General features: G+C 39.1%; 2 protein-coding genes across 2 annotated transcripts; one reads left to right on the plus strand and one right to left on the minus strand.

The window, feature by feature from the left end:
- rtf2 (replication termination factor 2) lies at positions 1-26,704 on the minus strand. Its single transcript, XM_080845796.1, has 8 exons — positions 26,546-26,704; positions 25,750-25,844; positions 25,448-25,541; positions 22,798-22,937; positions 19,031-19,109; positions 5,067-5,180; positions 2,493-2,547; positions 1-607 (listed from the first exon to the last, which is right to left on the minus strand). Exons 1-8 carry the CDS (start codon positions 26,612-26,614, stop codon positions 348-350), a joined length of 906 nt encoding a protein of 301 aa, XP_080701922.1. The 5' UTR covers positions 26,615-26,704; the 3' UTR covers positions 1-347.
- gcnt7 (glucosaminyl (N-acetyl) transferase family member 7) lies at positions 10,318-13,532 on the plus strand (the record flags this gene model as incomplete). The annotated part of the gene is made up of 3 exons (XM_080846582.1): positions 10,318-11,266; positions 13,029-13,124; positions 13,321-13,532. The coding sequence occupies 3 exons, from the start codon at positions 10,318-10,320 to the stop codon at positions 13,530-13,532; spliced, it is 1,257 nt and encodes a 418-aa protein (XP_080702708.1).
- Positions 26,705-27,840: the final 1,136 nt, after the last annotated feature.

Here is a 27,840-nt window from a genome sequence, read left to right on the forward strand (position 1 = left end):
TGTTGCTCATACTGACTTTATTGTTTTGCTCTCAAATATTATGAGGAGTTGCAGAAAAAAAACAGATTTCTTTTGAATGAGAAAAATAAGAAAAAAAAGCAGGCCACTATAACAGCACGATTAATGTGAATTACAGATCGACTATAATAATAAAATGGTATTTTGGTAACTTTAAAATGGTGTCACTATAAGACATACTTTCACAAAGTCAACTTGCATGGACAGTGCAAGAGAGAAATCAGACAGAAAGAATGAAAAAGAACCAAATTAAATCTAAGCTAAATCTTAATCTAAATCTAAGCAAAGCTATTCCCATACAAATAAGATGACAAAAAAGCTGCAGGCATTCAAAAGTGATAGGGGGTGTGAGTGACCCAGTTTGATGTCTGGTCTTTAGTGCGTTTGGCTGAGCTGTGGGAGGTGAAGAGCGATTTATAAAGCTCGGTCTTGTCCGTCATTCCCTGGATGGACCTCTTGCTTCCAATGGTGGTGGTGGTTGTGGTGGTGGTGGTGCTGGAGGAAGTAGGGGTGGTGGTGGCAGGACGCTTGGTTGCCTTGGAGGGGTCAGATGATGTAGAGCTGGACACAGAGTCGGAAGGCCCTGGGGCTGCAAAACAAGTGATATGAAACAACAAAAAAGACAGTTGAGGTGACCATGAGAGGACAGAGTGCCAAGAGACAGCAGTGAAAGCTGGACAAAATGCAACTGAAGACATGCCAAGTCAAACCTGCATTACAATTTGCATTTTGATGGTGTGCATTTCGGGAAAGAACTTAAACCACAATCCTGACTTAATTATAACCTAAATCAAATTAGTATTTGGCAGTGTTGAAGAGCGACTAAATTCAATTTTTATCCGGCTCCTCAGAATGATGCAAAGATTTCTGTTGATTTAAATGGGCCATGCGAACCACCCCCGCTTGGAGGTCTAATAATTTTGTATAATGACGGCTGCACAAAATGTATGATTGCTGCCATTGGCAACAGGTTTTGTACTTCTAATTCACATCATTCATATCATTCCGCAAGTAGTCCGTTGAAGTCAGCAAGTAATAAATTGCTATGCAACACATTAAACTTTACCCTATTTTTCTCAGCGGAAGGCACGAGACGGCAACAAAATCATTCAAAAGAGGAATTTTGGAGGAATGTCTGCTTTCGTTTTGGCAAGTAAAGATAATAAGCTGCGTGTCGGGGTCCTGCTCGTCTTGACGGGGTCCTATATTGACGCGACTTCTTGGTTATATTATGGAAGAGGAAGTTCAGCCATGTGTGTTAGTTTTCACGAGTCATAATAAAGTAATCAGTTTATAATACAGTGTATGTGTACCTTTTGGCATTTTATGACAATCACCTAGGTACAGAGAAAAATATTGTTCCATCATGATACAAATCATATGACACACTGCGCTGTGGCGGAGCCGGTGTATTTTAGGCTAATGTCATTCATGTCAGTAATAGAGCCCCAAAAGTCCTTCTTAAAAACCTGTTTGTCCTGACTGGGTCCCATATTTTTCCTATATTGACCAGCGGACTATACATTAACCCTTACACAGTGTGCTCTAACACGCCCCTTCACTGTTCTTACTGGTTTGAAATAATTTTCCATTACAGCCATCAGATCCATCATACATCAACCCCAGGCATAACCTACACTTCACAAAACCACATATTTTTTCTTACTTTAAAACTCAGTCAGGGCATTTAAATGCTCATGTTATGCAGGATGGCATAACATGAAATTGTGTAGAACTAGTCCCTTAGGGGAACTTGCATAACCTGTGAAGTGCTCTTTTTTAGCTGCATATATAACCAGGGTTAGGAGGATTACTTTAAAAATGTATTCCGATTCCACTTTCAGCGTCGAGGACAAAATAGTGTCAATATTTCCAGCCAGAAAAAGCATTTTTTTAACTTGAGGGCATCATATGGACTTGTAGTTTTCTCTGTTGTCTTCTTGTGACGTGTTTTAAAGTACCCATGTGGATGATAGTATAATGTTTTGGATGTAAAAAATGTTTGTAATCCTGTTAATAATAATAATAATAATCCTGTTAATAATCCCATTTTTTGCTAAAAGTATCTGTGATCTAACTACGTCTTTTCTTTTGTAACTGTACCGGAATACAGTTACCCTTTTTTTGTACCCTAATTACATAACGCAGTTCCATGTATTCGGTTACTCCCCAAGCCTGTATATAACTAAGGAGATGGAATACAAACCTCTTTTTACCAAAGCCCTTACCAAGGAGCATGACAACTAGCCGATGTTATTGATAAGGGCACAGCCTCAGCGGAGTATAGACACTAAACAACAGAATCTAACACATATATAAATACAGATGAGCAGTCCCTCAGTTTTTGTCACTGCTCCTACAACTATTGGACCCTGAAAATGTTATCCCTCGTAACAGATATTACTATAACACACAACTCACAACAATTCAATTTAACACTACATACAGAGGAAATGTTAAGAGAGGCAGGTTACCTTGTGAGTCCTCGGACTTGGAAACAGTTTCAGGCACTTTACTCTTTTTGGATTTCTGAGCAGTGGACAAAACAAAACACATGACAAATGGTAAGCATTCAGCATTCCATTACATCACACTTAGAGACTGATCAAAGCTTAGAAATGCACTTAAACAGGCAGTGGCGCAGAACACAAAGAACCTTTAGACCATCTACATGAACCACAAGTAAATATAAAGTTGAATACGTATGGGGTAGGGCCGCTGTGCTGTAGACACTAGTCTTTACATTTTTGGTAGACTAAAATTACGTCATTAACGGCCTTTAATCTGACGAGATTACAATGTAAGAATGAGGATATCGCAGCGGGTCTGGACAGTGTTTGCCAGGAGTGCTTTTCAAAGGAATAAACCAAAGTAATAATCGTAGCTTTCCATACACGTTTTAAAATGCCAAAGCCACGTTCCTTTAAGCTGACCTCTATATTGTTAATGTTAATTTTTAAAGATGTTTTGCTCACTTAGATTCTATGACTAGCTATTTTTGTCAAGATCAATATAGCCAATCCCATATAGGCCCAAGCACCCACTGAATTTACTTTACGTGTAAAATGTCAAAGAATATGATACACATTTACTTTCATCATCTCAATTTGTCTATTGGAACACATTTGCATCTTTGGGAGGAAGGTAGGTTACTGAAACAAAAATGTATAGCTTTGTTTATATTCAATTTTTCAGCAGCCATTCAGGCACTTGCTACGGTGACCCTTGTGGGAGCAGGAGAGGTCGGCTCTATTTTCTTTGAAAATTAAAGGTTTAAGAAGGAAACCCAGAGGTGCCTTCAAATTCAGCGAAGAGAACATTTCGAGGAAAGGCGAACATTTCGAGGAGATCAAATTTTTTCACTTTAAACGTTCGCAGTCAACTCAACGCAAACAGAAAACAGTTTGAAGATGTTTGTGTATGTTTGCCTTGGTTTGGTTCAGCAGGAACCTCAGTTATTTTACTTTCACTACACTCGCCGATAGGATATGTATGGTGCGGTGATGCATCTTTAGCTTATTAGGTTAGTCTCAGGTAACTACGTTTTTTCGACATTAATTCAATTAAAACTGTATCCTTTATATGGGTTTTATTCTGGAAACATATCAGAACCCCAGCCACACCGAACAGGTGAGTGAAAGCCGAACAGGTGAGTGAACAGATAAAAGCATTTACTTGCTGGCGAGGCTACAGGTGACTGTACATGTAAATACACTGCTTCCTCTGCATACCCCAGAGACAGAGCTCAGGGTTGGAAAGAAACCGATGCATAAGACATGGGAGGTTGGGAGAAATGTTTATACTGATACATTAGAACATCTGGACCAACCTAAATGAACACTCTTTCTGCATTCAGAAATAAAGGTATAATGTGCCACTCTAAAAGAAAAGAACGCAATATTTACAGTGGAGGTATGTGATTGGCACAAATCTTTCCTGTCATAAAAGCAGATTTTTAGTTTATTACAGAAAAGACAACCCACCCGGGCGCAATATGCTATTTTTACGGAGTGTATGCCGCCAAACTAGAGCCCAAGCGTCATGCGAGAAAGCCCGCTAACAAACTGACTGAGCTGAAGTTCTTCTGTATGGAGCAATGGGCCAAACGTCCTCCCAAATGTTGTACTCAACTGATCCAACATCTACTGGAAATGTTTGTTTGACGTCATTGTTGCTCAAACCAACAAATGCAAAGAGGGGTGGTAAGGCAGGATGGGGATCTTTGGATTGTAAAAACACAGATGGCCTTCTAGTTGCAATTACTCATTAGGTGTGGGTCAGTGGCTGTTAGATAAGGCCTCTAACAACACTCCAGAACTGCATTGTTCCATTTGGTTGACTTTCCCACACCCCTGCTGGTGTTCTTATCTCCATCACTTTTCTCTGGGTTTCTCCCTGTGCTTTTCCATGAAAGGGTTAAACAAGGGCAGGTGGATTTAAGAGTATTTAATGAGACATTTCATTAGAAGATGATTTCTTTGTCATGTTTCGGTTAATTTGAGTGGTCTTGGTCTTAGTGGCATGTCATTTCTTTGCTGTTAAGCAGTTTGAGCTGCATGAAAGGTGCTATACAAATAACGTTTATTATTATTATTATCATGATCATCATCATCTTCTGTTTTATATTACTTTTATATTTGTATTTTTAGATTATTCACCTTAGACTCGTACCTGAGACTTGTAGACTTAACACTTGTAGAATAACACTCATAGAGTAGACAAAATCAATCGTGATGCTCTGATCCACTGTGGCCTCTCCAGAAATTATTAACGAGCGAAGTATTACTTGGTAAGGATGTTTCCGCAACGACTGGCTAGGGTTAGTTTGAAACCGAAAAGCAGTAATGTAAGTCTTGAGGTACCTGGCTAATCAACTGGGATAGACACTGCTGCAGCAGAACTGTTATATTGTATTATACAGCACACAAGTAAAAAAGCTGTGCATCAATGAGAGAAGTCAAGTTCTTTTCATTCTAACTATCATTCCAAGTCATGTCAGGTGGTATCTGAAATGTTGACCTTCCCAAGTACAACTTGAAGGTGAATACCTTTCCTGCTTTGGCCTTGGCCCTCTTCTCCTCCATTCGCTGCTGCAGTTTCTCCACCTCTTCTTTGGTTCCATTAAGAACAACGATATCTTCTTCTTGGAACGTGTCTCCACACTGCAGGAAGCAAGAGGCAAGTTAGACTGGCAAACACTGTATTTAACAATGCAGAGTTTACATACCGGCTAAAGTCAATCAGTAACAGCATTTTTCCCTGACTATCAAGAGTTTACTTCAGCACACAGAAACCAATTGATGTTGATATTGTCACCAGTGTAGATGTTAACAGTATAGTTGAGATTTGTTCTGTTTATAAAATATTTTTCTATGATTCAAAAGAGGAATTATAAAATATAAAATTACATAAAAGATGTCATAGACTGATCAGTTTGGACAGGAATCATGCAAATATACTTGGTAGGTATTCTGGTTGAATCATTGAAACTATTTGCTACATTATTGGTCTTGACTACTATAGGGCACATAATATATTAACTGAGCAACCATGAAGAGGGACAATGGCATCCAATCTATACTAATAAAAAAAATACTCAAATCATAAAATTAAAATGGTAGCGTACCAACATTGAGCTAATGTAGGCATTTCAACTTAGATTGTACATTACACATATCCATGAATTAAAGTGGTTCAAAATGTTGGCTTTCATGGACTACGCTACACGATAGAACATAAGGGCCATGAAGTACTCAACAGCAAACAACACATAAATACTAAATAATGCAACACCACAACTAAAAACCAAAAAACCACTAACACCATCTCAAGTGTGCAATATTGTGCCAGTAAACCATTATCAATGTTGTTCAGCAAACCATTATTATCTTGTAAGCAGATACACACATTATCAATGAGCCGACTCAATTTCATGAAGATCAGCCCTTCACATTGGCTAATATAGACTGCTGAAATTTGATAAGCTATTTTTGCTGTGTGAGCATAGGCCAAGTACAACCATATAAAATTGTACATCACAAGATACTTGCAATCGAGTCAATAGAGCCAATGCCTTAATGCCTTCACCTGCTCATAACCTAGGAAAGGTTTGACAAATCAGCAGTTCTCTCAGCTCAGCATGGTCTGGAGCTGACACCACATTTTTGTAAATCGGATAATTGATCAGGGGCAAAGTATACCACATTTCAGATTTTTAGTTTAAGCAGTTCTTGAGATGTTGACATATATCTGTTGTAGCACCCCTTTTATTAGGAGAAAAAATTGTAGTTATTGTGCATATCAAACTTGTTAAGATTGGACCATTACATCACGAGATATAGGCCATAGAGTCATTAAGGGCCTCGCCTACACAGTTTGGCAATCTGGATTTGGAAGGAATGGCTGTTACATTTAGGAGCTTTCAGGGAATCAGAGGAACGAAGATACATAAGATAAATGTACTTATTATAGCACCCCCTAGAGTCGTGCTGAGGTAATTACAATTTTGTGAGATCACAACTAGTTCATCAACCTTTATAGCAGGTTTGATGCCTGTATGACATATCGTTTTTGCTGCCTAGTCACAAAAGAAGGAAACCGCAATAATAATAATAATAATAATAATAATAATCTATAAAAAGAATAGTGTTCCAGCAGCTCCATTGGCAGTTTCTGTCTCACTCTCTCTCTCTCTGACGTGCACAGACACACACAAAGACAAAGGCAGCTAAACTAATTCACCACCAGGGGACCTATTGTATGCCATGGCAAGCTGAATGTGACCTCTATCTGAGTTGGCCACTCAGACAAGAGGGCTAATCTCTGAAGCTGCCCAGGCAGCAAACACACACACGCACCAGTCCTCTCACTCACAGCGACTCGCAGAGCTAGGAGTTTGGGGTTTCCAACAGAGATCAGATTCGCTGCACACCAACAGGGAAAGAGGTAATGACGGGAAAGAGACAGAGAACAATAGTTTGGACTAAAATTCATAGAGTAGACAAGCTTTTCAGGTTGTAAATATGAAAAAGTAAACATGGCAAGGAAAAGTGAAACATTAGAGAAAGAAGATACGGATGAGGACAAGGGAGGGAGAGGGAAGAAAAACAGTGTGGTGTGTGTGTGTGTGTGTGTAGCGGAGAGGGGTGGGTGGGTTAGAGTGGGAGGAGACTTGGCTGGTTGCTATGCTGGATTGGCCCTCTCTCTGCCATGTCCCCTCATGGGGAATGGAAGCAAAGCTGCTCCTGAGCAGAGGGGGGTGGGGGGCGGAAGAGGAGGACAGCAACACACATCCACAAACACCCGTACAGAGACACACACAGAGTGATAGTGGCTGCAGCGGCGGCAACAGCAACAGCAGCAGAAGCAGAGACGACGACTACGACAGCAAAAGCAACAGTGGTGGCCTTGCACAGTAGCCGTTCGGCTAGCAGACACTGGAAACAGAGGCAGCAGAGGGCCACCTGATTCTCTGCCGTGAAAGCAAAAGCAGCAGTGCCGCCAGCAACAGCAGCACCGCAGATCTCCAGGCCCTGGACTTGCAGCCTCACTAATGTTTAACCTTGTCCACCGCAAAATGTCCACACGAGGAGGCTCTTAAGGTACAGTAGCACACACTTGGCGAGAACACTGCTGTTAAGGTGAGTGAGTGGAACATAAAGGCGGGTTTGGGTTCATGTCGGAGGTTGACGCAGCGAGGGGCTGGACATTTGAGTGAAATTTGAATTTCCTTTTGCTCATTGTGGCCTCCTGATTAGTAAACACTATACACAGCTTACTATCGTGGAGAGCACAGATCAGATCAAGCTCATCTAGAGCAGCTCATTCATAGAGTGAGCCCTTTGCCTGCAGCTGTCTGATACATGAGCTGGGGATCTACAGGTGCACTGGCCACTTCTCTTCACTGATTACGTGAGTTAGATTATTCATTTATTGCCTTTTGCTATGATCTGCTCAGAGGCTGTAGCTATTGTTTTTCGGGGGGAGGTTAAAAAGCATTTATTGCTAGATGTAAGGATGGTAACTTTGTTAAAGCAAGTACAAATATAGCAGGAATTCCTTATTTTTCAATAAGTTTGATTGATGTTATTTTCCATAGCGCCTTGAGACAATAGTATGGTTTTGGCGCTTTATGAATAGTATTGAATTGAATTGAATTATTGCAATAGATACCATAACAACATGATAAAATGTGAAACCGTCATTTTAGTGCTTATAATTTTACATTGATAGTAATGCAAAGCTACATTTGAAGGAAGCCATGTACTGAGGAGTTACATCAAATTGAAGATTACAAAATAAGATATTGTAGTAAAAGTTGTAACTTTACTCAAATGTCAGTAGTGGCAATATTGTGGATATATGAAAAGAAAAAAAGAAAAGCATCATTAGTTTGGTAAACTATCTTTGATTTTTTTTTTTTATTCAGTAGAATAATAATACAATAATAATACGTCACACTTATAAAGCGCTTTTTAGAGTTCTCAAAGACGTTTAAACTAAAGACATAGAAAAAAATAAATACAAAAAAATACAAAATAAATATGCAATAATAATATGCAAAAATAAAAGAATGCAAATGCAAGGTTGTTCCACAGCTGACTGATCTACTGTATGAATAAAGTGAGGTAATATAATCAAATTAATTTATATCCACATTAACAGCTATAAAGTAAAAGAAAGATACTGATGCATTTACACAAACAGTAAGGAGAAGGAAGATGCAAGAAATAGCTCTTCTTCGAGTTTTTAAAGTCTTCTTTGGAAAGAGATCTGTACTTCTGTGTTACGATAATAGTAAATAAGAGAAAAAAAATGCCTTGCGAGTAATCATCCCATCACGTCAATATCAGTTTGGCTTTTAGTGGGTTTTTTAGGGTTTTTAAAATGCATCTAATGCTGGATGTAATGATAACAACTTTGTTAAAGCAATTACAAATATTGCAGGAATTCCTTATTATTCAATACATTTGATTGATGTAATGTTCTATAGCGCCTTGAGACAACTTTATGGTTTTGGGGCTTTATAAATAAAATTGAATTGAATTATTGCAATAGATATCATAATGACATGATACCATAATTTAAGTGCTTATAATTTTACATTGATAGTAATGCAAAGCTACATTTTGAGGAAGCCATATACTGAGGAGTAAGATCAAATCAAAGATTACAAAAATAAGATACTGTAGTAAAAGTTGTAACTTTACTCAAATGTCAGGAGTGGCAATATTGTGGATATATGGAGAAAAAAGGCAAAGTTGAAAAAAAGCATCATTTGTTTGCCAAGTTATCTTTGTTATTTTTTTGTTTTACTTTAGTAGAATAATAAATCAATATAATACATCACATTTATTTGGTTGTCTCTACAGTACATGATATCAAATATTTGGCTTCCAAACTTGGCTTTTATTCCATGCGCTGGCATTAACATTTGTTTGTTTGTCACTCAAGTGTGTCTACCTGGTTCAAACCCTGGAGATTTCATTAAAAAGCCACACATTTCCATGATAAGCCTAAAGTGCAAATCTCAGATGCCCACCAGCCAATGACAGATGCTCTACTGGGCTCAGGTGAATTGTATACCATGGGAGGCGATTAGGCAACCCCCGAAGGTCAACAGACCACTAAGGCTCCTTTATTTCTAGTGTTCAAAACTCCAGTTCAAAAGAGTGTGGTAATGACAATGCATAGGTTCTATAGATCGAGAAGGGGTTTGGGTGGGGAATCACATGTTCAAAAGTCACTGCAGAGACTGAATAGCATTTCCCTCCCTTTCAAGTTCAAGAGCTAACACACCTGCAGCAGACTGGAAAGGATGAGTAATTATTCAGTCATACAGAAGTTCTAAAAACTGAGTAATTCTAGGATGACATGGGGGTTGTGAGATTGCTTGGTGTTTCTCTCCCTTTCTAGAGCTTACACACCTACAGCAGACTGGAAAGGATGACTAATTATCCATAACTATCACAACTAACTAATACAACACTGTGAACAAGGATACATCCTAATTTTATTTAGTCCACAAATGGTGGATGTATGTATGGAAGGGATTACAAGAAAACCTCTTATTAAAAATGTACTAATTAATACACAGATTTCTGTCACATACCATAGGCACTACCAGAATAAGCACCATGATTTAAGATATTCATGGTCACATTACCATAGCTTCATAAAATAATATTTTTCCAAAGTCCACTCTGACAAATGGTCTTACATTATATCCCATGTATGACTGACAATATACCATTTCCATTACAGGAGGGGGGCTCCTGGTCTGGCTAATGCTGTGATAGCATGCCCCAGATGGAGGACACCAAGTGCAGCTTCCTTTTTTGCCTTGGAATTTGCATCTTTATCTGTTCAATCATCTACTTGAAAGCAACTGTCTTTAACACGCCACGAGCTCAGAGCCGCATCCTCACGTGCAGGCCTTTCCTACCGCAGTGCCAAGCCCTGGGCCTCACCAGGAATGGGACAACATGGCAAAGCACTGAGTGCCATCTGGAGGGCTACTTCACAGCTCCGGTGCTGAACTGTACTCAGATGTGGTCCGATTTTCATTTCATCACCAAGGCTTTGAGCAAAGAGGAAGAAAGGTACCCTCTGGCCTATATCATCACAATCCACAAAGAGCTGAAGACATTCGTGAAGCTCCTGAGGGCCATCTATGCCCCACAGAATGTCTACTGCATCCATGTAGACGAGAAGGCATCCCAGGACTACAAGAACAGTATCCAGCTCCTGGCTGGGTGTTTTCACAATGTGTTCTTGGCCACAGTGAGTGAGAGAGTGACCTACGCCGGTTTCTCTCGGCTGCAGGCAGACATCAACTGCATGAGCGACCTGGTGAAGTCCTCTGTCCGCTGGAGGAAAGTCATCAACCTCTGTGGGCAGGACTTCCCCATTCAGAGCAACTTGGAGCTGGTGCGATACATGCAGAGCAAAGAGTGGCGCGATCGGAACATGACGCCTGGGGTCAAACAGCCAGAGGACAAGCGCTATCGCACTCAGTTTCACTATGTGGAGGTACAGGGATCCCACATACCCAAGCCTGTCAAAAGCCACAGGAAGAGCCCCCCGCCACACAACCTCCAGATCTACTTTGGTACAGCCTACTACTCCCTGACCCGGGACTTTGTGGAGTTTGTTCTAGAGAGTCAAGTAGCCAAAGACTTTTTGGATTGGTCGAAGGACACTTTCAGCCCAGATGAGCACTACTGGGTCACGCTGAATCATATTAAGGGTAAGTGAAAACAAGTTACAAATAAAGTTCACTCTAGTGACTGAAACCTTACCAAAATGTACAGTGATCAAATATGCTTGTTTTCGCATTGAGCTCAAGTCAGTCAAAGTCTAGCGGTGGCTTGAGCACCAAAAACCACAGCTACAGTTGAAAGAGGACGAGGCACACTTGCATAGATTGAAGGACATCATGCAGCTGTTGAACTGCAGGGACAAATTGAGCAGACTAAGACAGAAACTTGCGGTGGACAGAAATCAAAGGTTAGATGGCCAGAGGATTCTGAAGTCAAGGAATGGAGTTGGACCAATGATAATTAAAAATGAATTGTGAAGTAAGTGAGAGTAAATTGAAACGCATGGGTGAGGGTGGCATTTTTGGACCTCACTAATGCCTAAGTTTTTTGAGGATATTCAGTTGTGCTTTAACACAACTGTTCAACAAGTTGAATGACAATCTGAAATTGGCAAGGATGAAAGTGAAACCTAGCCAACGTAGAAGTGTATCTATCAGTAAGGGAAAACTGGTGGAAGAGTTTTATATTGATGGTGAGGTGATTCCCTCTATTGAAGAAACAGGTGAAGAGTTTGGCACAATTACATGTTGCACAATGCCATGTTGAGTGAATGAGGTTAGATAATTCATTGTTAAGGCTGTCAATACTATACTATCAGTTGATATCAATATCAACTAGCAATATTATCAATAGATAAGGCCTGGTAAATTTAATTGTGGTGCTTCCAGTTTGGGCTTTTGCCATGCGTAAGGTGGCCTTTGACTGTGTAAAAAGATGCTATTTCAGGAGGTGGAAAAATTGGTAACTAGCATTTTTCGCAAGCAGAAAGAGGACACTAGATGACCAGCTGTGGCTTCTTAAGCAAAGCAAGGGCAGTGGATAAACTGGCATAATGTTGAGCAAAGGAATATCAGATGGAATTGCAGTCAATGAATGGTAACTGCATTAAGTTAATTGTTGGAGCCACTTATGATGTCCTCCCACCTCCGCAGAACCCTAGTCAGTGGGTGGGTGAAACCGTAAACTGCAAATTGTGTATGGGTGTTGACAAAGTGAAACATATTCTGTCTGGTTGTAAAACTAGTGTGACCTTGTAACATTTTTGGGTGCTAAAGGTGACAAGGGCTCGTTTCCCATTGTATTACCTTACTCTAATCAAGGTTTGTAACCCCCAACTCTATCCTAATCTGGGTTTGCATCCAATTCTTAGCTTTACTCTAACCTGGATTTGCACTCCACTATTTTGGCCTAGAATGAAAAATGTCCAAACATGCATAACATGTGATACATATTCAATTTAACCATCTTAATTATTCTACTGGAACACATTTGAACTTGGTACTGAAATGAAAAATACATCTTTGCTGAAATGTAGGGAGCAGAAGAGGTCACTATTTTCTATGGAATTAAAGAGGCCGGACACACTAACACATCTTATTTCTTCTTAGATCTTCTTTATCAAAATTGTACATGTGTCATTTTCTTCCGTTTCTTGTGGATACATTGACACACAAGGGAAAGTCCCATTTGCTAATACAAATCTCACTGCTGCCATGGTTAAACACAATGCCCTCAACAAGCCTGTAGTCAGTTCCGAGATTCAAATAATATATTTATACACACATACTTTTCAGTTAATTGTAGTGTTCATTTTACTTGCAATGTGAATATTGGTGTTTTACGTATCATAGTTGTTCAATATATGAAGGGAAAACCGATTTATAAAACATTTAATTTCTCTGGCCAAAGATGCACCAGGCAGCCATATAAATGGAGGTTGGGAAGGGGCTATTCGTGCCATAAAGTGGAAGGAACATGAAGGGACTCTGCACAATGGCTGTAAAGGTAAAACCTACATTTGTTATTCAGCACATTATTGATTAAGAAGACATGACTAAAGCGCAAGCATCTTTTAAAGATATGCTATAACAGACTCTGACAATATCTGATTTCTACAGGTGAATACAAGTTAAAGTTTACAAAACGACAGAGTTGCTCAGACCCACACTAATTTGTGTCTGTAATCGTGCCCTTTTTTCAGGTCACTATATCAGGGATATTTGCATCTACAGCATAGAGGATATCCCTTGGATCATCAACAAGCAAAGTATGTTTGCCAACAAATTTGAGAGTGAAACCTTTCCAGAAGCTCTAGACTGTTTGGAACAGTGGCACAGACTCAAAGTCCTACAGCAAGCTGCAGTGCCCATAGAGCCATCGTGGCACCTAGCACATGAAGTAGACACCAGCTAACGCTGTAACAACCCAGCAGAGCTGGAACACAATTTTCTATGCTTATGATAGTTCGCGGAATGACATACGAAATGGACCGTGGGACACAAAAAGAAGATAGCCTAGATGTACACAAATACGGCCTATTTTCAGAAACCACACTCCTGAGAACTTGAAGTAAAGACACAGCCTGGCAGTTAAACTGGCAGTCTTTAGAGAGATGGCTGTGGTATAATTAGGTCAAGGCTGTCTTAAGAGAGTAGTGGCTGTGACGCCTGTAAGAACATGATGAAATCAAACTCTCAGATACATTACACCCAAATAACATCCAATTAGGAGCCTGTCCTCCTTTTCCACTCATGTGAAGATGAACAGCAGTGAATAACAGGTCATCCAGAGAACATCATTTGCTTTGTTAAATTAGGTAAATTACATTTAGGCTACATGCAAAACAGACATTAGTCCCTTATGTTTACATATAGGCCATGGCATTCATAAGAAAGTAGACATGTTTTGTTTTATCTGAATAAAATATATTTTAGCAGTTTATAAACAAATGTGATTCGAAAAGTAAATTATTATTTGTATTCTTACCTGTATAACTTTAAAAATATAACTGTGTTGGAGCGAAGTGTGCCAACTAATTGCATTCAGATCTGTCAAACCAAAATAATCAGATGCATTTTTACTGTTACTTTTTGTGATGAATGCTGGAGGCACTCTGGTATTTGGTGTGCCATTCACTTCACATGTGAAAGACAGAAGCGGATCAGATCCTTTGTTTGTGTAAAACACAATCTGGTTCAAATTGTTCAGAATTCAGATTCAGAATATTCTTGCTCTTTACGTTTTACTTTACGTTGAGATTAGTTTAATATGAATATGCAATATTCTACAAAGGGAACTACATATTATGGCACTCTCCACATGTACCACACCAATAAAATGCTGAAAATATCTGGAGTTGGTGTTACTTCACCATGTATGCCATCAATGACTATCATTCATGTAGTCTGTAGTGGAGCTTTCAGCTGGAGGGTGCTTAAGTGCACTGCTGTACTCATCATGAGAGGCCCTTGGTTGACATGCTCCTGTTTTCAATCACTGGGCAGTGTGCAGATATAACCTGCACTGACCCGACAAGTGATGGAGTAAAAGCCATGCAGACAGCCTGGAGTCTAGGGTTATCTGGTTTCTAAGGTACCCATAAAGGCTCCGTTTCAGGTATGGGTAGATGGTCATAGTGTGCAATGAAATAGACCAGGCCGCCTTATCCAAGCTTTGTTTGATGTAACCCTTGTATAAAATGAAATATGTCTGTATTATTGTGTAAATGTACATATCAAATATACATCAACATCTATGAAGATGTGCTATTGTTATTATTGTACAACTGGTGCTGGCATATTGGTATGAAACAGCATCACTGATATATATATATATTTTGCAAAGATAACTCTCATTTTAGCTTGAAGACTAGGCAGGAGGTCAGCCAGCTACTTAACAATGTCAGGGATAACTGAAAGTCATGGCAACAGTATCCCTTAGGGGAGAAATGAGATATACACCCGACAGCTAGCGTAGTGCCAATGTAACAATTACTAAAAGGAAGACTTGTGAAAAGAAGTAATGGCAGTGTGAATGCAGTTAAGGTAGCTAGTTTCTAAATATGGCCAATAATGTTTTGAATACAAACACGGTACTACCAATGGCAACATATACAGCCGCGGAAAAAATTAAGAGACCACTTCAAAATTATCAGTTTCTCTGGTTTTACTATTTATTGGTATGTGTTGAAGTAAAATGTACATTTTTATTTTATTCTATAACCTACTGGCAACATTCCTACCAAATTTCAAATAAAAATATTGTCATTTAGATAATTTATTTGCAGAAAAATGACAATTGGTCAAAATAGCAAAAAAGATGCAGTGTCTTCAGATCTCGAATAATGCAAAGAAAACAAGCTCATATTAATTTTTAAACTACACAATACTAATGCTTTAACTTAGAAAGAGTTCAGAAATCAATATTTGGTGGAATAACCTTGATTTAAAATCACAACTTTCATGTGTCTTGGCATGCTCTCCACCAGTCTTTCACATTGCCGTTGGGTGACTTTATGCTGAGGTTTGTAAAAGACCATAAGGATTGAACCAAAGTGGACTGGAGGGTCTCCTAGTTCGTCTTCTCTGATGAGTCCAATTTCACAGTAGGTGCAAGACTCTGTGGCTTGTAGGCCTCTCCAGGTCTCTGTCTAACCATCAGACGACCATGTGTTGGGCAAAGCTGAAAATTGGACTCATCAGAGAAGACAAACTAGGAGACCCTCCAGTCCACTTTGGTTCAATTCTCATGGTCTTTTACAAACCTCAGCCAGGCAAAGTACAACGTTGTCCCGTAAGAAAAACTTGCTTCCTTTTGCTCTGACAATGTTCCCCAACTCTGAGAAGTGTTTTTTCCAGCAGGGCAATGCTCCATGCCACACAGCCAGGCCAGTAAAGGTGTGGATGGAGTATCACCAGATCAGGACCCTGTCATGGCCAGCCCAATTTCGAGACCTGAATCCCATAAAAAAACTCTGAAATGTGATCAAGAGGAAGATGGATGGTCACAAGCCATGAAAAGAAGCCGAGCTGCTTGAATTCTTGCGCCAGGAGTAGCATAAAGTCACCCAACGGCAATGTGAAAGACTGGTGGAGAGCATGCCAAGACACATGAAAGTTGTGATTTTAAAATCAAGGTTATTCCACCAAATATTGATTTCTGAACTCTTCCTAAGTTAAAGCATTAGTATTGTGTAGTTTAAAAATGAATATGAGCTTGTTTTCTTTGCATTATTCGAGATCTGAAGACACTGCATCTTTTTTGCTATTTTGACCAATTGTCATTTTTCTGCAAATAAATGATCTAAATGACAATATTTTTATTTGAAATTTGGTAGGAATGTTGCCAGTAGGTTATAGAATAAAACTAAAATGTACATTTTACTTTAACACATACCAATAAATAGTAAAACCAGAGAAACTGATAATTTTGAAGTGGTCTCTTAATTTTTTCCGCGGCTGTATAATGTGTGGGTAATATGTGTGGGTATATATAAACTCCTCAAAAAAAGTTCTGAAACGTTATTCCGGTCGATTATTCTTCCCCTTTAATAATACCATTTGGTATTGTATTTTTTTATCGTTGGAAAGCCTGATTAGTCACCTTTACAATGAGGTACAACTTGTAAGGATAGTGCATTAGTGGAATGAGCAACACAGCTAACCGTGTGGGTAGCGGCCCAATTTTTTTTGCCAAAATCCCCTGCAATATTCTTCTGTTGGTATTTACTCTCGTTTTGAGTTGCTTGGTGGATTGGATGATTGTTTTTTCCTTTTTACTGTGGGAAAGTGCAAACACATATTAACCTTTTTTCACTGTCAGGCTGGTGACCTGCATGAGGAGGAGGTGCCAAGCTGTAGTGGCTGCGTATAGATCTTCCACACGCTACTGAGGTCCCTTTTTTCCTTATAACTGTGGGACAGTGGAATCATCCAATCCATCAGAAAACTCAAAACGAGAGTTAATACCAATATTGCAGGGGATTTTGGCAAAAAAAAATTGGGCCGCTACCCTAATGGTTAGCCGTGTTGCTCATTCTACGCATGCACGATTCTTACAAGATGTACCCCGTTGTAAATGTGACTAATCAGGCTTTCTAACGATATAAATTACAATACTAGGTATTATTAAAGGGGAGGAATAATCGACAGAAATAACTTTTCCAAACCTTTTTTGAGGAGTGTATATTTATTTATATATAAACTGCCATGGTGCGAGGTTCAACCTTTTATTTTAGGATTAGTTAAATTTCAGTTGCTGTGTCGCAAGGAAATCTTTTGAATGCCAAGAGGTAACCTTTTATTTATACTTACTTTGACTTGTTGTTATGGTGCTTTAAGGAAGGATTAGATGTATTAATTTCTAGTAGTACACTGATATTACATTCACTCTTACATGGCCAATGATGGCTTATGAACAGATTGTCGATAACCAACACTACATGGCAATGATCACAATGTTATAGTTAATTTCTTAAAAATCAATATTTTCAATGTTTAAAAGGTCCTGAATGAAATCAGTTTTACTTCAATGAACATGTCCGTACACGTTTTTCCTTTCAGTCTGTTATGCAGAGGAAGGGCAGACGGTCTTATTAGCATCATTTCCTTCTGTAAATTAAGTCAAATACTGATTGAAGAGCACTAAAGCCCTCCTGTGAGACTTCCGTGTCATCAAACAGGGTGCCAGCACTGTTTCAACAGAGGCTTTAAGAAAATAATCCATTGGTGTATGACCAATGCAAATCTCATGCAGGTCAGGTGCAACCTATCTATCCCCACCAGTGTTCCAGTCACAGCATTCTCTTCAAAGTTTAAATGACAATGATGATGTTGACATGTTCTAAGCATGCATAAACCACTCAGGCAGATTAAGTAAGAGAGGTAGGGAGGGAAGACGCATCAGCCTCATACAAATAAAATACTGACTGTTTTGAAACACAATAGTTCAAAACAGCAAATTAAGACTTATAGACAGTGCAGTGGAGAATAACAATTATGTTCTTCTCAGGGCAGATGCCGTAGGAAGAAATGAGAAAAAAACTACTGAAATAAAGTTTGGGAAATGGCAACAATTTGCCATCACAACTGTTTTATTTATACCTTTAAAAAAAAAAATTCTTAAATAACAACCCCTCCTACCCAGCAATAAAACCTGAACCTTGTCTCCACTGAATTCAGAAGCTTACTGTAAAAATCTGATTGTATTGTATACAGACACCAACCTCATAACAGACAATAACCTCCGATAAACCTTATATTAATCCCACTAGGGGAAAAAATTGCTTAGCTATGCCTCCATATGGATGTCATTGCATTCAATGTGGTCTAGAAGCCCTATGCGTAGATTTCATAATTAGAGCTGTGAGAAAAAACAGGGTTCCAAACGCTCCGAGCCAGTATTCCATAAAGAAAGAAATCAAACAAAGAAAAAAAATATATATCTGATCAGATAACAAAGCCAGGTTACTGGAAAACCTCATGAGGTGGTGAACCAACATTCCAACCAACCAATGAGAACTTCCAAGTTAGGCCTCCATTGCATGCTGATAAAGGTTACAGGTCCAGTGTAAGTCTGACAGCTCGGAGCTTGTCAACATACATTCTTTCAGACTACAAAGAGCCTTGAAGGTCTTATTCTACAAGGGCCCTGACAAATAGCATTAGGTCTATATATTTTATGCCAGTTCTGTCTCTAAAAAACATGCAAAGCACACATAAAATGTTACACACTCACTTTATAAGTTTCTAAAATAAAGCATCACACTTGAGCCTATTTAAGGAAAATAAAAATACATTTGCATACTAAAATAAGTGTTTGAAATCTATGAGAATGTTTGAGAACATATTTTCAACTTTCAAAACCTTCAGAAACATGGAAGAAAATGTCAAATTAAGCTGATACAATCTTACCTTATGACAGATCTCAGTTTTAACCTCCTTCATTGCACGATCTGAGAAAACACAACCGCAGCTTTGCAGAAAGCAAAACCTAAAGGAGAAAAAACAGTGTTAGATCGCCTGGTGTCATTTCCCAAAAATGTGGTATGTTTTCTACTAAATGTGACGGATGTGGTAGAATACAAATGGGATTTGGCAAAGTGTTCGCTGTGAAAGATGTTTCTGTCTCAACAGAGACACACTCAGACCGTGTGATTTTGCCAAATCTGTTGTTCGTTCATGTAGCATACAGTTAAAACACTGAGGTCTCTTCTGAAACTGCTTACAAGAATACCAGTACCAGCTCATGCCACAAAATAGGCCATGAGGTGCACAAATGTTGGTCGTAGGGTTGGGAAAGCTTCCACCGTATTTTTTTAAGCGTTGTCGGTCATTGGTATCAGATCAGTGCAGCTCATCTGACACTGAATCTTCAGACAAAATAAATTTAAAAAAAAGTCTGAAGGACCAAATTTGAACCCTTATCAAAAGAGCAGCTGACTTATACTTGGCCAGTCCCAAGGACGAAAGTCTAACCCTAATCAAAACGGCAGCTGACTAGGCAGGCTTCAGTTATTTCCCAGAATTGCCTGTCTAACTTGTGCATTTCTTCAAGCAATCCCAAAGCTTCCCCAGTTTTCCACCCTATGCTGCAATTCCTGCTAACACCTACTCCAACCTCCTTGGGCTGTTGTATCCTTTCGCTCAAATGGACTACCCAATGGAATAATATGTCTCAAAATCAGCGAAGTGGTAAGAAAGTCACGTCTGTTCTCTACCAAATCGGCTAAAGATAATAGTAATGACATGTTCTGTGAATTTAAAATGATAAGCACTGATAAGGCCAACAGGCTTGCAGGATGCAAGCAACATTTACTTTCGAACACAATAAATTACCCCAGCCTCCTCTGAAATTACTTTTACAATTAATACAAATACAGCTTACAGTATTACCGCAACGCATGACTAGGATGGATTTCAAAATGAAAAAGTAAAGTATGCAAGTCTTGAGGTACCTAGCTTATCACCTGGGTTGGACGGTGATAGAAGAACTGTCACATTATATTATACAGCGGTGGATTGCCTTTTAGCCTCTGCGCTGGACCGAATGGCTGTACTGAACTCGCCTGGCACTCAGTCCCTAAACCAGTTAGGTCTGACCAGCTGGTAAGTAAAGCAATCGATGGCAGCACTGCAGCCTCTGATCCATTCACCAGAACTAGAATCAGGTTGGGTCGGTGAAATACGCCTAAATCTAGAAAATGGCTGTGGCGTCACCATTCCAAGAGAAAAACAGACTAAGTAGAGAGGAACTTTTTTGATTAACATATAGATTTTTAAAGTAAAAGAAATTACCAAAAGGCTTAACTGAATAGTTCAGCCTCAGGTTTATTTGTTCTGAAAAAAGATGGACATAATTCAAATCAAATAAACAAAATAATTTGATGGTCTAATCAAATATTAGAACAAATTAGAACCACAACATATTACAAGAGAGAGGAGAATCACCAAACTGAGGGGCTTGGCAAGTTGCTGTGGTAAAGGTACAAATATCTGATTGACCAAAATGTTACTTTTCTGTCGACCAGTTTTCTTTTCTCGTGTATTCATTTTGCCATGGTATTACATTTTGTAAAACATTTTAATTGTTCATTCCAACTGTTAGCTTTGTTGGAATTAGAAATGTCAATCCTAAAGCCGCCATCACTTACTATTATGTTTAAATATTACTAGGATCAAAATGGTCAATTTGCTGATGACACAACTATGATCGGACTCATCTGGAGAAGACAAATCAGCTTACATAGATAAAGTACTGGCACTGGCACTGTGGTGCTCAGACAACACACTGCGCTGCGGCAGACAAGAGAGCCCTCCAAAGGGTCATCCACCCGCTCCTGCTGCCTCGGCAGTCGGCAGGGCCAATAACATCATGAAAGACTATTCTCACCCAGCCAACACATGTTTACTCTCCTGCTCTCTGGCAGACGGTACAGGTCCTCCAGAGCTAGGACCACGCGTCTAAAGGAAGTTTTTCCCCCTAACGGCCATCAGAACATTTAACTCAGACATGCACTAAATGTGGGATTCAGTGTGCAATATTAACACATTAGTCACTTCTTTCGAACAAATTATTTGCAACACACCTCAGGGGGAGTACTGGTACTCTATACCACTGTTCTCCATACCAATGCACTGTATACCACTGCACTTTGTTGTACACTTAATCTTTAATTTAGCTATTGTACTGTTTTTTTTTATTGTATTTATTGATTTTTGGTTTACAACATACAGGTATTAAAGACATCACAAATGAAAATAAACAAGCAAGGATGGCCTTATGGTCTTTTATTTTAATTTAAGAATCTATATGTTAATCAAAAAGTTCCTCTCTTGCTTTTATTAAGTCTGGTTGTGTTATATCTTGTCCCTCATGGCACCAACCGGAGAAGCGCTCCACATTTCCTTGTATGCAAATACAATAACAATAAAGGCTTTCTTTCCATTCTACTATTATTTGAACCTGACTGCATGTTTGATGTGACTACCTGTGACTAATGAGAAGGTGGTAGATTGACACCTGTTCTGGGGATGTTTACGAGGTACCTTCAGTAGCTTGATAATAGAAAATCCTAACTATAGATGTAAATGAATAATGTTTAATGGACGGACATCCTCTGGAAATACTTGCACTAATTTCCATAACCATAATAAATCCAAAGTCATAATAAATTACCATTTATAAAGTGAATGTAAGGCTGTGCACATAATCATGTTTCTTTGTTTAAAAGAAGTAATAACAGTCACTGCTTAACCAAAAGGTTCTAGATGTCTCACCTACTGTTAACAGACCACTCCTTTACTCATTTGATGCTCTTCAATGTTTTAGTTTCCCTTGATGATCAATAGTTTCTCCTCAGCACCCACCCACTCTTTCTGAGACAGCGCCAGTGGGAACCCTGCAGTAAACGCCTTATCAAAGGACCATTTGGCAGCACCTGGGATACTGAGGAGCTGTTAATCATTTATTTCATGGAATCCCTTAGACAAACTGAGATGAGCACAGATCCACCCTCACTTCCTGTAGTAATTACTAATTTACTGATTTTTCTGGACTACAAGTCGCACCGGTGTATTAGGATAAAAAAAACTTCCTCATTCTGCATCACTGGGTTTTTCATTCTCTGTGTGGCTTCTACAATATTTCACTAACTGGAGGTGTCGTTCATAGGAAAACCACACAGAATATAATCGCAGGACTAGCCAAACAACTTAATAAAGTGCCACTTATAGTCAGGGAAACTAGATACAAATAATTTAGTAATTTTGTAATTACACTTTAGTAATTGTCACATCCTACATTGACTAAGTGCCTGGATGACTTAAGTCTGTAATTACAAGATTGAGGAAGCTGTTACCCAAGATCTTTGATAGAGACCTTTTTCACACAGGCTCTTAGAACAACCATCTCAGCACAGAATGAACACGAAAGTAAACAGTAAAAAAGCAAAAGAAGAAAATATTAATGGATTTAGTCTGTTGGTTATTTGATAACTTGACAACCTGCCCGTTCCATTTCCTCAACAAAGCATTTTTTACCCTTTGGATTGACGTTCAAGAGTTTAATTGAAGAAACTGTAACTGCCTTGTGCATCGATGGATTAATGCATCTTCATGGATCACAGCATCTGTGTGTGTAACGGCAATTGATGGCACTCGAGCAAAGGAGTTTAACTCACTTGTGTCTCCCGTTCATCTCCAAACCGACCACTGGGCAGATGAAGATGCCACAGTTCATGTCTTCATATTGGTCCCCTTTGGTGTTGCTCCGCTCTCCCGCCCAGGCTGGGTTGTCTGTTAGGTTCAGCTCCTTAATATCCTGTTCATTTTAGCAGGCACACAAACAATCAAACAACAAAAAAAAGAAATTCATCTTTTAATCTGGTCCATTGGCAGTGCTTATTATTATGATAGATTTTTGAGACAGCAAACAATATGTTATATCTCCAGGAGCCTAAGTTTGTGGTTGACCAATCAGTTGACGGGTACAATGATTTTGAATGAATTTAAAGAAACAAATAAGTTATTCGACCATGATGGTGACATGAACTCTGAACAAGCACAAAGCTTGATGCAAGATGTTGCCTTGTGGATTCAAAATAAGAATATTATTTTAATTGTTTAAAGCTGCAGTGGGGAACCTTTAAAAAAAAAAACCTTGTGTCATATTTGCTAAAACTGTCATTATGTCCTGATAGTAGTACTACATGAGACCGATCATCTGTGAAATGATTAAGACTCCTCTGGCTCCACCTTGTGCTCCTAGCACCATATGCAAAAACACGCCGCAACTGAATCCAAACAACCAATCAGAGGCATTTCTACCATGTAGAAATATGGAATTTGAGGATTACATTTCATTCATTAGGAAGGCAAATTTCTTTTTCCGAGATCCAATTTCGGTCTCTAGCTTGGGAAAGGATTTCCCTCAGTTCTATTGCAATCTCATCATTCAGATTCGTCTTACGTTGTTCATAGTATGCTTTATTCCCTAGTTGTCTCTAAGCCTCATAAATGTAGAAACTTCTGTCCATGGCCACTACTGCAGATCATGTTTTGGGGCAGTTATATCCACAACATTCTTAAGATTTGCTCGGGAAATGAAAGTGAGCTACTATAAGTCTCATTTGTGATGTGGAATCAGACTTTGACAAGCAGGCTCAATAAATGGAATCCAGGGCTATTTGTTAACAGGGCTATACACCAGCCTTATTTGAGGGGGCAATAGCCAGGACGTGTTCACCAACACGTTCTGACCCGTCAAAGAAAAAGACCTGTTGATTAAAAACAGCTCTAGACTGAGTTTTATCGCAAAATATAGTCGCTGGGTCCTTAAAATTAAACAAATGATTAAATACAACATAATGCATAATGATTCGATATTAAATTACAGCTTTCCTGATCCACCTATGACAGTGTTCAAAAAGGCACCATCCATAAGAGACAGGCTCGTAAGAAGCTACCTACCAGGTTCCAAATAAAAAACATGGCTGAACTTAGAGCTTTTGGGGACTTTTAGGGGTGGTTTTTACAACCATTGTGAGGGTATCATCCAGAGGTAGGAATTTTGTGACAAAAAAAACACAATGGAAAATCAATGGTTTCATTAATGGTAACTGAGTTTGTCGCGACTCGTCTACCGAGTCCTTGCGGGTAAGACTAAAAGACAGTTAAAAGAGCACTTTGCTAAACGCAAATATGCAATCCGAGTCAACAACGAGGACTACCCCAGGTTTTTGGTATACTTCTGCAAACACAGTCTTTGCACAGGGCTGATGATGCAGTCCATACAGTCCATGTGCAAAACTGTGCAGTAGTCTGCATGTGCTCAATACAATAAGGTCAGCTTGTCCATATCCGCTTGTCTGCAACAGCACAAAAACACAATGTGCACGTCCTTATCCGTAATGTGCAAAGCTGTGTCCTGTGTCCAGAAGTGTACCTCGGCCTTAAAGAGACACACCACAGCAACGCTTTGTCTATTAAAGATTCAGGTAAAGATAAAAGTCTATGCGCAGGGGCAACAGACTGAAGTTGTCACTTTAACATGAAACATTTCAGATCTGGTCTATGAAAGCCATGGAATGTCCAGTTCTTAAAGAAAAAATGGCTTATAAACCTTTACTGTGATAGTTGTTTTAGATAGATGGTTTATTCGATCTGTTTCTACACATGAATAATTAAATGTCAAGAGTGCATTTTTTTTGAGAGAGCTTCACAGATGTCTAGTTACTGCAGGCTTACTTGGTTTGAATGTTAAGCCAAGCGAACTGTGTTGGAGGTGGGGTTTAGTCTAATTTGTTTTGGACTAATTATAGGCGCTTGTGTTCTTGCCTAATGAGCAGAGCGTATATACCTTCCTCAGCACACTTGTACTATGCAGCAAAGGAGCTGCTACACGTGGGTATTTGTATCAGTCCACTGAAGGACATGTCAACAGAATAGACATTTTAACCTAAGCAGTGCCTTGGTTTAGAGTTTTTTTTCTTTAATTGAATTGAACTTTTACTTCTGTGCTATGCCCACAGCTGGGTAACTAGCCATATCCACTAGACCAACAGTGGTGGACCTCAGAAGGGCACATCAGTGCAAAACCAAGCCTACAAGTTCCATTATACAATCTACAAAGTTTCCTGTACACCAGTTCTAGAGAATTGCATGAGGCCTTGACTTGGTGAGTCAGGCCTACAACCGAATGAGTGCAAAATATTCTGCAGAAGATCATACAAGCTTTAATCTTGAGATGGTGTCAGAATCATGGTGTCAGAATCATGGCGTCCTGAGATCATATCACAAAATAACACAGTATTATAGCATTCTGAATCTGACCTTTATGCCACGGATGTGTACTGCCACTTCAGTGTTGGGTCTCTCAGCAGTTTTATCCAGAAGGTATTCAATCACAGCATCTTTGTTGTAAAACCTACAAATGAAGATAAATATAACTAAGTGACAAAGTAATGACTTATTAATGTTCAATTCCTTTTAAAGAATACATTGTCTTCCATGACAAATCTGCCATTTAAATGGGCAGGGTGGTTCTACCAGCGTTGACGAGTTTCACATTGCTATGAACTATGAGCACTCAGTTTAATCAAAAAAATATATATTTCAGTAAACGTGAGACTCACCTTCCCAAATCACAGGAAACTATAGGGCGACGCAGTTTTTCCTGACTCAGTGCACAGTACTTCCATCGGGCAGCAATTGCAGCATTCTTGTCAACCTGCAACATAATTTTGGGTGAGTGCTTTACAAACAGGATAAACAGCAAAGCCACGCTGTATGATTTGAAGACCAAAATTGAGTTGGCACTTCGCTGGCATATAACCCAACACACAGCAGACAGATATCTGAACTAGTTTATTATAATCTAGATTGCACAATCTGCGTTAGGAGGTTTCAACGAGTATCAAAACAACCAGCTGATAACTACGTAAAACGTTACTAGTAACTTGATGGTCAAATGTATGCTGCTAAGTCTAGGCTAACATGGCTTGCTAGTTTGATATGCGCATAGTTGACTACATACCGTCATGGGTATCCACATATGGAATCAAATCGCATGGATAACCATCATAGTTATAAAAACAGCACAAACGTAGTTAAAGTTTACACGGCCAACAAACAAACAAACAAAAACGCCATCTTACCTACTCATTTCACTCCTCTAAATTAACGTTAGCGGTCGCAAACAATCGCCATACCGTAAGTGTTAGTATCTAAAATGTTAAACATTGACATCTTCATAACTTAATAACTAGCGATGACGCACCCCTAGCTTGTTGGCTTTGTACAGTTATTTTGTTAACTAATCCATATTTCACAGTACGACCTATGTTTAGAGTAACGCTACGCTAGCGTAGCTAACTAATGTAGCAATTAGCTTTTACATTAGCTAAGGTCCCTAACAGTAACGTTACCCACCTTTTCGATCTTCTTAGGTCCTTTGACCAACTCGTGTCTTTTAGGAATTGTTCCACCATCACATCCCATGATAACGGGTTGATTTGGAGTCTATAAGTAAGCTTAGCGGTGAAATTACTAGTTGTGTCGACAAAACAATTGTAAACAATCAACGAAATAGTCCATGAGCGGCTATTTGGATTTATTGTTCACGTTCTCCTATGCCGCCCCCTATCGTTTAGAATGTTGTAATGTCTCTACTACTCACCACTAGATGGTAGTATGTAGCCTACATTGCAAAGAAATGTACCGATCTAGGGCTATCTTTCTAACTATCTGACTATCTTTCTGCTAAATAGAAAATAGCTAAGCATTTTGCTTTTCATGTTGAAATTAATTGTTTCTATATGTTATGTTCTACTGTAAATTACATCTAACACATGAATTTGCTGTTTTCAATTGAGCATTAAGGCTTTAGTTGTTAAATGCATTAGGAAAGCATTGCATCTGTCCAAGGAACTGAAAGGGCAACTATCAGAACATTTTGTTTGTTTGTTTGTTGCTTTGTGTTTATTTCTGCCATCTAGCAGCACCATTCATCTTTAAATAAGCCAATTCAATTAAATTCACTTCAATTTTATTTATATAGAGCCAAAACAATGCAATAGTCTCAGGACACTTTACAAAGCCCAGGGCCTGAACCCCCTTAGAGCAAGCACAATGGCGACAGGGACAAGGGGTAAAAAACCTGTTAACAGGAAAAAATCTAAGCAGAACCTCGGCACATAACCTCGGGCATCTGCTTGGAGTCGGCCAGCTAGAGAGGTAGAGATAGAAAAAGAAGAGAGGGGGTGCAATCAGAAACATGGCAGATGGAATCGTACACGTATTTGGATGAGCATGCTGGCATACATGTGGAAAATGTTCACAATAAATACAAACATAACATGGTATTTACATGATACATACAAGATTTATAGCGGATAAAATGGGGGGGAGAGCATTTAAGTATTGTAGAGCAGCTTAGTGTGTACTCTTAAAGTTACTCTTACAGGGCTAAGTAGAGTAATGATACAGAAAACTATGTCGATAGTGGCTGCTGTTTAAATTACAGGTAAATGCTAGCACAGAGTATAGGGTAGAATAAGTGTATGGCAGAGTGGTAGGGGTGGGTTTGTGCAAGTAGATCAGGTGGAGACACTACAGCAGCATCCCACAGCGAAGATAGTCTAGTAAATGTAAAAAAAAAAAACTACTGCATACAAACTACTTTTGAAAACTTATATATTACGGGTGTGGTTGACTGTTAAACTGAC

This window comes from Sprattus sprattus, assembly GCF_963457725.1.
Source record: "Sprattus sprattus genome assembly, chromosome: 10".
Classification (NCBI taxonomy): Eukaryota; Metazoa; Chordata; class Actinopteri; order Clupeiformes; family Clupeidae; genus Sprattus; species Sprattus sprattus.